The sequence below is a fragment of the Hibiscus syriacus genome, unplaced genomic scaffold, assembly GCF_006381635.1.
Source record: "Hibiscus syriacus cultivar Baekdansim isolate YM2019G1 unplaced genomic scaffold, ASM638163v2 tig00109987_pilon, whole genome shotgun sequence".
NCBI classification, from domain to species: Eukaryota; Viridiplantae; Streptophyta; class Magnoliopsida; order Malvales; family Malvaceae; genus Hibiscus; species Hibiscus syriacus.
Genome location: NW_024062550.1, coordinates 1,385,386 through 1,398,375, shown reverse-complemented (window position 1 = coordinate 1,398,375; position 12,990 = coordinate 1,385,386). Strand labels below are relative to the sequence as shown.

At 36.2% G+C, this 12,990-nt stretch overlaps 1 protein-coding gene across 1 annotated transcript; it reads right to left on the bottom strand.

Moving 5' to 3' along the window:
- Nucleotides 1–1,921: 1,921 nt before the first annotated feature.
- LOC120211908 lies at nucleotides 1,922–9,754 on the bottom strand. Its single transcript, XM_039210383.1, has 17 exons — nucleotides 9,604–9,754; nucleotides 9,381–9,519; nucleotides 7,684–7,887; nucleotides 7,413–7,594; nucleotides 6,950–7,076; nucleotides 6,673–6,867; nucleotides 6,418–6,465; nucleotides 5,973–6,269; nucleotides 5,355–5,870; nucleotides 5,114–5,221; nucleotides 4,756–4,829; nucleotides 4,073–4,124; nucleotides 3,890–3,976; nucleotides 3,762–3,805; nucleotides 3,419–3,490; nucleotides 2,452–3,339; nucleotides 1,922–2,372 (listed from the first exon to the last, which is right to left on the bottom strand). The coding sequence occupies exons 2-17, from the start codon at nucleotides 9,513–9,515 to the stop codon at nucleotides 2,198–2,200; spliced, it is 3,204 nt and encodes a 1,067-aa protein (XP_039066314.1). The 5' UTR covers nucleotides 9,516–9,519; nucleotides 9,604–9,754; the 3' UTR covers nucleotides 1,922–2,197.
- Nucleotides 9,755–12,990: the final 3,236 nt, after the last annotated feature.

Genomic DNA, 12,990 nt, shown 5'->3' with positions numbered 1-12,990 from the left:
ATGTGGCATGTTTAATATTAGAATATTCCACACCAACGAGTTGTCAGTGATATAACGGTGGAGTGACCAAAAAGGTTCAATCCACAAAGTTGAGTGAGCATATTGAAAATTTTGAAAGTACGGTGAGTAAAATAGGAATTGTATGAAAATTCAATTAACAAATTTGTAATTTACCCATATTCTTTAGACTTCAAATATATTTGTACAATTAAAACTTGGGATTCTTTAGACTTCAAATATAATTCAATGCAAGAAAAAATTACTCATAAAGTTTGTTTGTTTTAATAAAACTAGTCAAGGTATTGATATTTCAATAAAAAAAATATAAGTTAATTATTTAACTGATACATATATTATATTAAACTATTCTATGTTTTATAAATTATTTAACCGATACATTATCTAGTGATTAATAAATTATTAAAAATTTATAGAAATAAAGACGACGACGACGACACGGTGGAGAAGATGCTATAAAGTATGTTATACTAAGAATTGATACATTATATTAAAACTTTTATTTTTAAATTTATTTTTCAAAATATGTCTATTAAATTTATCGTCAGTTTCTTTTGTAAAATATGTTTTTCTGCAAGGACGTTTTTAAATATGTTAAGAAGTTGAAAAAAGTGAATTTAATTATGCTTTATTAATTATTGTAATTTAATTATTTTTTATTAATTATTGTAGAAGTCTTCAAATTTATTAATTAATTTATGTAAAATCTATAAACCCATGGTTTAAATATACAAATAGAAAAAAACAATTGAGTTTAGGGATGGCAACGGGCCGGGTATTGGTCCTCACGTCCCTGTCCCCGTTTAAAAAATCACGTGTATTTAAACGGGGATCCCCATCGGGTAATCGCGGAAAACCCGGGGAAACGGGTATGGGCCGGGTATCGGGTCGGGTAATCGGGGCGGGATTACTAAACCCGTCCCCGTTTAACATAAACGGTTTTTCTCGTCCTCGTCCCCGTTTAGCATAAACAATTTTTTCCCGTCCCCATTTAATTCGGTTTTTATTTTCCCCGTCGAGTTCGAATTTTTTGCCATCCCTAATTGAGTTCAGTTCAGAAGAAAAGATTTTGTATGCTTAAACGCACAATATATTTCAACTTAAAGATTAGGGTAAAATTTACGCTTAATACCTACACTATAAGTTTTGATCCGTTTTAGTAACTAAACTTTTAGTATTTTCAAAACTATACCTAAACGGACTAGAACCTTAGTTTTAAAAGGCACAAGACCCAGCAGGACGCAAAAGGTCCCTAGAGTCTAGGCGCAGGGTGAAGGCGCGTACCTTTTCTAGGCAGGACACAATTTTATACTAAAAAACATATAAATCGAGTATACAATGTGATTTATACTTAAAACAACGTAATAATCATATTATATATGTTTAAATATCATAATATTCAATATAATTACACTAATAACATACATTAACATAAGAAAACATAATTCAAATACAAGAAAGCATAGTTCAAATACTTGAGCACTAATAGTATAAACAACCATAGTTCAATATTATATAATATACTTTAAATATGACAATATTATAATACCTGTAAAATTTGAATGCCTTTTAAATGAATATTCCCAAATAATAAATGCAGGCATAAACTATAACTTCCGATAGAAACAAACCCCATAAATTTAATAATCACACACACTCATTATTTATTAATTAAAAACAATTATAATTAATAAATATTTAATGCAGTTGACCAAATCTCCTTTTAGAATTTTTGAAAACTTAAAAGTAATCTCTAGTCTTTGTCATCCAATATAAAAAAGTATAATTAATTAAAAGTAACCTAAAATACTAAAATATACTAAAATTAATAATTTAGGTACTAAATACGCAATTTAACCTAAAATTTAAAACAAAATGGCTTTCAACCGAAGATAAAACCAAATTAGTCTATAAAAGCAGCTCTTTTTTTTTTATCATAAAGTAAAAGGCCAACCCATTGTATGTAAATGCTGCACCTTAAATACTTGAAACTCCTAAAAATAAACTAGAAACTGTAACTGTGAATTTGCTAGGCATTGTAGGCCTAAAAACTAAAAGGTCCATACCAGAATGCATGGATAGCTAGCTGTGAACGCAGCATCTCAAAGGCTGCAGAAAAAAATAAAAGCTAGGGTTCAGCCAAAGTTCCACATTGGACAAGATTCAGCCCTTGCCCTGGCTATGACTCTGCAGTTGAAGTGGCTTTCACCTCTTTTCGCTGCTTCTTTTCCGGCTTGGAATCGGTTCCCGGTCCCACAGACGAAATCAGTGCCTTCCGCTTCAAAGTTTCCACAGCATCAGCCGGAACAGTTGGGTTCTCTTTCATGCTCTCACTTTCTTTCACCTTGGTTGAACCGGATTTCGACTTGCCACCACCGTTTGCATCTGATTTGCCACCGGTTTTAAGAGGCTTGCCCCCTGGAATGGGAGGGAACTTTGGGGGTGTCCTGCTTGGACTTGGTTGTCTTTGTAGTGTCTTGGTTTGGCTCGTCCTCGGGTTTAGTAGACTTGGGAGTGTCAACACTGTCCTCATTTTTGGATTTGCTGCCCACTTTTGAAGCAACGTCAACTGGTCCACTAACAGTGTTAGTGGTATGATCCTTGGCTTTGGTAACATTGTCGCGCTTGGGTTTGTTGTCATCCTTCGGTTTGGTTGGCTTGGCCGTAACGACACCGTCCTCAGTTTTGGACTTGCTGCCCACTTTTGAAGCATCGTCAACTGGTCTACTACCACTTTTAGGGGTATGATCGTTGGCTTCGATAACATTGTTGCCATCCTTCGGTTTGTCATCGGCCTTGGGTTTGGTTGACTTAGGCCTGTCGACACCCTCCTCAGTTTTGGGTTCGCTGCTCACTTCTAAAGCAACAACAACTGGTCTACTACCACTTTTGCGGGTATGATCCTTGCCTTTGGTAGCATTGTCACCATCCTTGGGTTTGTCGTCGCCCTTGGGTTTGGTTGACTTGGGCGTGACGACACTGACCTCAGTTTTGGGTTTACTGCTCACTTCTAAAGCAACAACAACTGGTCTACTACCACTTTTACGGGCATGATCCTTGGCTTTGGTAGCATTGTCACCATCCTTGGGTTTGGTTGACTTGGGCGTGACAACACCGTCCTCTTTTTTGGATTTGGATTTGCTCCCCACTTTTGAAGCAACGTCAACTGGTCTACCACCACTTTTAGGGGTATGATCCTTGGCTTTGGTAACATTGTCTGCTTTCTCGTCACTATTGAAGCCACGCACTTTGCCATCTTTTATTTTGCTACCAGACTTCATGGCAGCACCCTTGGATTTTCCGGACGAAGCTCCTCCACCCCTGTAAATTCAATTCTGAGATATCCAGAAATCAAGGATAGAATCGTAACAAAGATTTTCGTTCGGAAGAATTTAATAACCTTTTTGGCGAAGCATCCATCTTGGCTTTCTTCACCAGCTGATCAGCAGCTTTTGCTTTCTCCTTTTGAGAGCTGTTAATGGAAATGGAAACAAGGGAGAAAAAATATAAGCCCATAGAAGATATCGGGCAGGAACAGACCAGGAAACGATCAAGCATATGCAAAGATAGTACGAAATATATTAATCCCTACACCTAAAGTAAAACTATAGCATTCACGTAGAATTAGTATTGCTAAATATCGGAAGACGTATCAACTTGCCAAAATACATAAATGACACTATCTATAACCATCATTGTGATACAATTAACTTTACTAATCAAGAATCAGAAAAGGAACCTACATTTCGAACGAACCATCTGGACTTGGATGATCTGCTGCAATCTCCTGTTTCAATAAAATATTAGCAATCTAGAACACCAATCAAATAAAAGCTTGTAATATACTATATTAATTAGGAAAACTGTCCACCTCATTCGACTTGGGCTCAACTTTGATCACCTCCCATTTTTCCTCCTTGAGATTCAAAATTTCTACATCACCATCATCATAGCACACCTACAGACGAGAAAATGAATTTTTTTTTAATTTCTAGCATGAACAGTCAAGAGAATCTGCAAAACATACAAGGAAGTTATTAATTGATGTGTCAACCTTGTGCTTCTTTATAATAGGATCAAATGACTCGATAACACCGTCATAGAATCTGCAAAAGAATAACACCCATAAGGGGAGAAAGAAACTGAACCTTAATCAAGTAGAAAAAAAAAACTCATATCTACGAACATTTACATGACTAAGTTCTAAAGTTGGTCCAGCCAAAGACTTGATAAATCTTCATACAAAGATGACTTGATTAAAAAGTAATTAACCCTCGAGTGACAAGTAACAAATAAATAACCATGTGGCACTTAAAACTCATCATTCAAAATAATCAAGTAATTCACCCTTTCAGGTACATGTTATTTACTTTCTCTACTAAGCATCCAGCATAATCGATTGATAGTAAGTGAAGAGGCCCAACAGAAATATAAGACAATAATAGTCCTTATAGATGTGGGGTAATACCGTTTCATACACTCAAGACTCACATTTGCACCACACATTAGAAAGAGAGCACTTTCAATTAATTATCTTCTTTTCCTTGGAGAAAATGTAAGTTGTGTGTGTGTGAGAGAACATGGTAATAGAAGAATGTTATAAACTGGTACGGAAAAAGACATTCACACGTATAAGAAAAGATAAAACAAATAATATACCATGGTTTCTATTTTTAGAGTATCTCCGCTATAATACTTGTAAGTAGAGCATGGAAATACAGAAATAAATATACTTACACATGGTCTAGAGGCCACCAGACCTTCACCTTCAAGCCAACTAGATTCTCATCATATTCTAAGGTATCAGACCCCTGACAGAGAATCAAAATGAAATATAAATCATTTGTTTCCAGAAGATGGATATGTGATATCATTGCTTCAACTAGTTTCAAATTGCAGTTTGCATGAACAGAGTCAAGCAAAAGGTTTACGGTACTTCATATAGAATTATCTGAGCCTCTATTTCCATAATGAGATAAAAGGGACTAGCTATGATCTCAAGAAACAGCAAAAGGAATTATAGAAGTTAGCAAAATGACACATACAAGTAGAAGACAAATGCAGCCTCAACAGTCTTGTACCTACAGACACTTACTTTTTCTTCACTTTGTGTATACTTTCTCTTGGAATTTGACTTATGGATCTCATCCATGTGAGAATCATGTTTGTTTGGCTTCACTGCCTTCGGAGAATCAACCATTTCCTGAGTAAACGATAAGACAACAACAATTCCCTTTATTGAAGTATACAGAACAGCTAAAATGTAAATGATAAAGCTTTAAATAAACAACTCTAACAGAATATAATTTACAACTTAGAAAGCCAAAAGTAAGCACCTCATCATCAATACTGGTCGAGATTTTGGTTTTATCCTTCTCAGGAAGAACGAGTTTTCGCCGCTTTTTCTTATCCCCCATTTTCTTTGAGGATCCATATGCATTATTACTACTAGTATCCAGCTTCTTTGACACCTGCTTCAGTGTTTTTTCCTCTGAATCACTTGCAGTGCCACTTTCCTTCTTAGTTTTATCTACATCGGCTAGAGCACTGTCCTTGTTCGAAACTGCAGAAGCAACCTTTTTCCCTGGTCGTTTATTTGTTTTTTCTTCTGAATCACTCATTGCTCCAGATGACTTCTTGGAGGCATTGTCAACAGAAGGTGTGATGATCTTGCTCAAGCCATCTTTCTTTTTTGGCAGAGCGGCCTTGTTTGAATGGCTCTTATCATGTATGGTCCCACTTCGCACTGGGGAAGTAACATCATTGGATTCATCCTCAGTTGCTTTTGTCAGGGAAGGCTGAACATCTTTCTGTCCTTTATTTTCCTTGAATACAGCCCCATCAACAGAGGGATCCTCACAAGGTGGATGAACATCATCCTTACTGTCATCTTTCTGGCCTGTTAAGGTCTCAACTTCCTTACCATCAACATGAATGCTGTCAGAAGGTTCTGTTGATTTTGAATGAGGTTTCCCCTGTTTTTCCTTGGTACTTTGTTCCAACTTAGAATCTGAAATTACCACTTTCTCCCCTTCCAATCCATTAGGCTCAGCAACAGTCAACTTATCAACATTCTCAGACTTATCAGCAAAGCATTCATCCTCTTGCTTCTTTACGGAGTTTGAATCAGGCAGTATATTGTTTTCATCAGTTTGAGCAATGCCATTGCTAACAACTGAAGTTGGAGATTTTTCATTTGCATGATCAACTTGTTCAGTTAAAACTGATTCTTTAGGAATCTCTTTGTCCTCCTGCATAGGATTTGAGGATTCATAAATGACTAATTTCAAGTACCAAATTCTAATAGCAAAATTGGAATACAATAAAAAAAAAGGAAGCACTTGAATCCACTCAAACACACACACGCTCATAATACATTCATAAATATAAGAAACATGCCTGGATTGCATTGGCTAAAGGTGCCTCCGCTGGTTTGCACTCAACATCCTACAGAAAATTAACCCCAATAAGGATCAATAACAAAGTATTGTACAAAATTAAATAAACAATTCTAAACCTTAAACAATCAAATAGCACCTAATCTATCTGCAAACAATATAGACATACAGAACCAGAGAAAAAAATGACTAAACAAATTGCCCTCAAACAAAAAGAATTTATGGAATTATATTCAGATGCAAATGAGATAATTACCACACGTTTTTCAGTAGCAGCATCATTCTGCAGCACAACATTGGGTGCCACTTGGCATATAGAAGCTACTACGTTACTATAATCCTCAAAAGGAATTCCTGAGTTCTCTACAGCTTGTGTTAGGTAAGGTTTCAGCTTTGATGCACAGTTTTCAAGCACACTGCTCGCCAACCTCCTAGCAATAGGAAGAACCTCCTGAGAGAAAATAGATGCCCTATGTGAACTGAACAAGTTCAAAGAAGAGAACAGGTAAAAAATGACTTATATGGTAACGGACCTCATTATCTCTCTTTACCCTAGCTATGATCGTGGAGAGCAGCTCCATAGAGATGTCTTCACTTTCTTCTAAAACAAGTGTCATAATTGTCACCATTGATGTAAAGACAGTATCCGCATGATAATCTCTGAAAAGCAAACAAAAAGAATCACAAGAAAAACAATGGTTCAGAATGCATATACAAGATAGCATACTAAACCACTTCTTTTTTCTCTATTATAATAGCAATCTACTCGAGTAAAGCAGCCTTATAGAAGGACAAGGACAACAGGATCACAACAACTTTTTATTCTAGATAATGCAATAATTTTTTTTGGATAAGTTAATGCAATAATCTTGAGGAAAACTAAAGCTTACGAATCACACAGAACTCATAAGGTTGGAAATAATGGTCAAAGATTTATGTTGGCGAACGAATGTGAACAAGAGAATTCATCTCTCCAATCAGGGACTTAGTTTGTACCTTATTGCATTAAGAAAATGCTGGAACATCTCAATGATTAAAGCATCACATTCAAGATCCAACATCACCACACATGATCTGACTCTGGCAACAGTTTCAAGAATTGAGTTCCTCTTAATATATGAGCGATTCAACTCGTCAGACAAACTCTCAAATGATGATACAATCAGTTTAAAGACCTCCTGCATACACATTAAGAATAATCAACACTTTTAGTTCAGAAAATGGGTCAAAGATAATGAAATATGCAGAAAAAATGAATTCAAAGTACCCTCATTTGGTCATCAGGATAAGGAGCTTCTGGTGCAGTTATCCTTGTTATCTCGCTGATGCATGCAGCAACTGCAACTTTGACATCATCATCAGGATGTCTGAAAAGCTGCTCTGCAATCAATGCTTTAAGTGAATGAGAGAGTGCATTCTGCATTGCTTGACCTGGAGATTGTTCCACCCTTGAAAGAAAACTCTCGACTTGCTATATTTGCAGAGGATAGAAAAAACAAACAATCACCAATCAACGTAAAACGAGGATAAACAAGCATAAGGCACAACCCAAGGAATACTATCATGCCTAAAAATTCAGATAATCAATTTGATAATCTCAGCTTCATTAGGAATTGCTTAAAAATTACCCATAAAGAATAAATTTCTACAAAAAGAAACGGGTTTAATACATAATCCAGCCAACTGCAAGGGTATGGTTAACAGTGAGTGAAAGAAACAACTATGCCTCAGTCAAAATGTCTAATAGGGTATAGTTAACACAAATGGACCAAAACTTGAGCACGTGTAGATATATCCTAACTTAAATGCGCTCACGCGATTGCCTTTAGGAGGAATCAAGACTATTACGCTGTATATTGACCAAAATGTGAAAACTTTTAGACGCACAAACTTAAATGCAGTCTGTGTGATTCTATTTAGGAGGAATCAAGACCGTTACACTGTATACTGACAAAAACATGCACACTTGTGGATACACACTTACATAAATGCAGTTCATGTGATTTCCTTTAGGAGAAATCAAGACCGTTACGCCGTATATTAACAAAAACGCGCACACTTGCAGATGCACACTCACTTAAATACAGCCTGCGATATTCCATTTAGGAAGAATCAAGACCGTTAGGCTGCATATAGACAGAAAAAAAAAACCGCGCACGTAGACACACGCTCACTTCAATGTCGCTCGCGCGCAATTTTAAATCTGAAGAATCAAGACCGTTAGACCGCATATAGACACACCCTCACTTCAATGTTGCTCGCGCGCATTTTTAAATCTGAAGAATCAAGACCGTTAGGCCGCATAAAGACAAACACTCACTTCAATGTCGCTCGCGCGCATTTTTAGATCTGAAGAATCAAGACCGTTAGGCCGCATATAGACAAACACTCGCGCATTTTTAAATCTGAAGAATCAAGACCGTTAGGCCGCATATAAACATAAACAACCCCAGGCACAGAGATACATGCTCGCTCGAATGCAGTTCGTGCGAATTTTTAAATCTAAAAGAATTTCAAAACTGCAAACCATTCCAGCCAAATACTTGCTACTGCATAGCATTTGCACCCAAATACACACAGCATTCCAGCACTGAATCCATAGGAGACCAAAATCATTTTACATATCAGATTTTTGAAAAATTCAATCCACAATACATCTATAAAAAAGGATAGAAAATTGGCTATCCCCAGACTAGAACTGAACACCAGTTAGAACTCACTTTTGAATTCATTCAAGATAACAAAGTAACGGCAGAAGCATAATTGAACACACGAATAAATCCAAAACAACAACAAAAAGGGGGGAAATAATCCTTGAGGACAAAGGGAAATGCAGATTACTCCGATTTCAGAAAACCAAAAAATTTTCCAACAAAAAAACGAAACCAGCATGCACACCACAAAAACGAGGAATGAAACGAAAACAAGTCTGAAAAGAGTGAAAAAGAAGACGCTAGGGCTTACATCGAGGAGATTGATGAGCTTATCAACTGACGAGACAGGTTCAAGGAGCTTGTTTCCGGCCTCCATTAACTTCAGCTCGAGCTCCTTATCAGGTGAAGCCATGGCTTTTTTCCCCCTACGAACAAAAGTAAGCATGTACCTAAACAAACAAAGAGCCAAACAGTTCAAAATCAGTGTCTGGAAACCACCATTGAAAAGGCTCAAACCCAAAACCAAAACAGACGAATTCAGGTGGAGACGAAGACTTAGGGTTTCTTGATTCCTTCCCGTTAGTAGCTGAATGAGTGAATCGAAAACCCCTTGAAGACTAAGATCAGTGGTGTCAGAGGAAAAAGAGAGATTTTTTTTTGTACTTTTTCACACCTCACTTAGTCTCTGTGTCGGACAGTCTTTGTGCATGTGTTCGTTTGGTATTTAAAGGGGGAGAAAATCCAGTGCTCGGATTCCGCCTTGCTTTATAAACTGGATTTGATATTACGGCTTCAAATCCACCTTTGGATTTTCGGTATATGGGGTCCACCTAGATTTTTTTAGTTAAATTATAAATTTGTTTGTTAAACTTTACTTTCTTTCCTATTTCACCCACAATATTTTGAATCCTTTTAATTTATTCACTGAGTTTAATACACTAGATTTTTCCGGTCACTCAGTTGTTTTTTTACTAACAACGTTATAAATGGGATTTCATATAGATGCAAAACGAATTTGTTTTGGTGAATTTTTTTATTAATCTGGGGTAAATACAAAATATTATTTGTTCAAAGATAACTCTTAACTGCTTGACATTGAAAGCTCACACCCCATACATCCCTTGTGCTCGAACTCGGAACCTCAAAGAATAACAACAATTCATTTACCACTGAGGTTGTTCGGTTTGTGCTTTTGGTGAAAATTTTGTTTTTTTTCAAACTGTGTTGTTTTAACGCTAATAACTATTTAACAATAGAGAGACAAAAAAATCAATGTATTAAGTTCAGTGATGAAATTGAAAAATTTTAAAGTTAAGTGATCAAAATAGGAGAAAATGTAAATTTTAGTGATGAAATTTGTGATTTACTCTTTTTTCTAGGGCCACCTGATTTCCGCCCTTTTTTTCCGTCTATGGAAATTCAGTAACGGCTCGAAAATACAACTAAGCGCTGATGCGTAATATACCATTTATTTACCATTAAGATAACCCATACTTTTCAAAAGAATTAGAATTCTGTTAGCTTGGATAAGTTTGTAATAAATTTTAATTTTTCCACGTAAGAATTTTAGTTATATAAATAATAAACTTTAATTGTGTTTTTAATTATATGCCTAAGTCTTCTTATTTTGATTTAATTATGTGCATTTAAAGAAATAAACATCGTTCGAACAATGAATGAGATGTTAGATCTTTTAAACGGGGTTTAAGATTCGAATTTTAATATTGTAAATAAAGATAAAGTATACAAATAGTCTCTGACTATATGGCTCTGTTTTGTTGAGTCCCGCCACTATTAAAAGTCACAAAACGATCTCTGACTATATGATGTTGTTTTGTTGAATCTATCGACTATTAAAAGTTACATAATGGTCACTCGACTATTCATATGTTCCAAACTCTTCATTTTACGTTAAAAAACTGACGATCGTCTAAGCTACATGTTAACATGCTTACTGTAAAATAACAGGGATGAACGTAGGATTTTATGTTAGAGGGGACAAACATACAATATTCTAGGGGCGAAAACAAGTTTTCGATAGAAAATACATATAAAAAATCTAAAATATATGATAATTTTGAATTTTTAGAGGGAGACTGTCCCCACCCTTCCCCTCGGTTCATCCTTGGTAATATGATAAAATCATATTATTGACACTGCCGTTACTTTCAAGCATTGACTCGACGATATAATATTTCAAGGACTGACTCATCGATATAATATAAACGAAGAGTTGATCCATAAAATGTAACTCAAACAATTCTGGGAAAATATAGCTCAAACGATTTTGGGAAAATAAGCATGGTGGTGTGGGTTCTTTCTGACCAAAACAAGTTGTTAATATCATTTTGTCACTATTGAAATGCTTAAATTGAAGCAATTTTTTTTTTAATAAAATATGTAATAGTGACAACGTAGTGGATATGATTTTGGATATTTGCTTGAGCTTTTGACCTGCAGGAGTTTGCCCGATACTCAAACCGGCTTCTTCGAATTGATCAGCATGTACTTCCCCATGGTGTATGATATCAAGCATATGATGAAGTTCTGCAATAGCCTTCACGGTGGATTGAACAAGCTCGCCGAGTTGTTGGAAGTGGAAAGAGTTGGCGTCTGCCATCAAGCCGGCTCGGATAGTTTGCTCGCATCATGCACATTTAGGAAGTTGAGGGATAACTTTTTCAATGGCTGGACTGAGAAATATGCAGGTGTACTCTATGGCTTAGGGATGGAGAGCGGACAGAATGCTAATTAGAAGAAGAAGAAGAATATGCAAAAAAAGGATTGATAATGAATGTAGACTACTCGAGCGTGAGACTTAATTGTATTTGTATACATTGGCAAAAAAGATTGTTGATTTACTTGTGACCTCTCTCGTTTGCTTGCATTGTAACCCTTACATGATTGTTATTTGTTGTATGGAATTAGATGGATTGGACATGTAGGGTAATTGTTTAAGTGTGTGTTTTGCAGGCTTTGCTGCACTGAATCTGTAGGTTCAGCGAATCGGGCATGTTTATGAGGAAAAGCACGCAAGGTCTCTACTGGCTCGGGATGCATCATGTGATACGTGCTTTGCTGCTCCCGATCTTGCACGCGCAACAGATCAAAGCTAGCTTAATATCGAAAGGCCTGCAAGACATGTACCAACTCGGAATGCATCATTCTATTGCATCTGATAGGTTCAGCAAACTCAAGCATGCTTATAAGGAAACTCTTGCAACACCTGTACCGTATCGGAAATGCATCACGTAGGTTCTGTGACTCGAACAATGCTTATAAGGAACTGCTCGCTAGGCCTCTATCAGATGCAAATGCATCATGCAACACAGCCTTCATTAATCTGGTAGCATTTGATGTAATCATCAGGGATTATGGATCAAAACTGTGAGGTAAAGAGGAGGCTTACATATACAGATTGTGAGCAGGTTTGCTTGCTATTGTAACCGAAGTCAATCTGGAAATAAGGACCGAATAAAGTAAATTTCACAAGTGAGGCATCTTTTTGTGCATTTTCTTACATCTGTTCTTTCTAATTTACTGCAGTTTATTATAGGTACAGAAACCGAGAGAGAGATCTTCTTTTTAGGCATTTTATGGTTTGTATTACATACCAAATAGGTCATGGATTCTTCATGTGTGCATGAAAGGCATGTGTGTGTGTGTGAGTTACATTCTTCATTGTTTTTTCCCCTTGTTTCCTGGCTTAGCTTTAACGGTCATTCACATCATATTGCATTGGTGACAAATTTGTATGATTTTTTTTAATTAGACATAGGCAGGGACGGAGTTAGATCAAATATTGAGAGGGGTAATGTCTTATTTGACTAATATTTAAACTAACAAGGATTTAAAATATTGTTCTATCATAATTCATTAAGTGCTCTCAGTGGATAAAGGGAATGATGTTCTCCGTAGAG

What these genes read in the sequence shown, in the direction of transcription:
- LOC120211908 (XM_039210383.1), bottom strand. Translation starts at nt 9,515, where the DNA reads ATGCTTACTTTTGTTCGTAGGGGGAAAAAAGCCATGGCTTCACCTGAT. An exon ending in GGGTAAAGAGAGATAATGAG is followed by an intron (nt 6,868 to 6,949) that starts GTCCGTTACCAT and finishes ATTTTCTCTCAG; the next exon opens with GAGGTTCTTCCTATTGCTAG. An exon ending in ATACACAAAGTGAAGAAAAA is followed by an intron (nt 4,830 to 5,113) that starts GTAAGTGTCTGT and finishes ATTCTCTGTCAG; the next exon opens with GGGTCTGATACCTTAGAATA.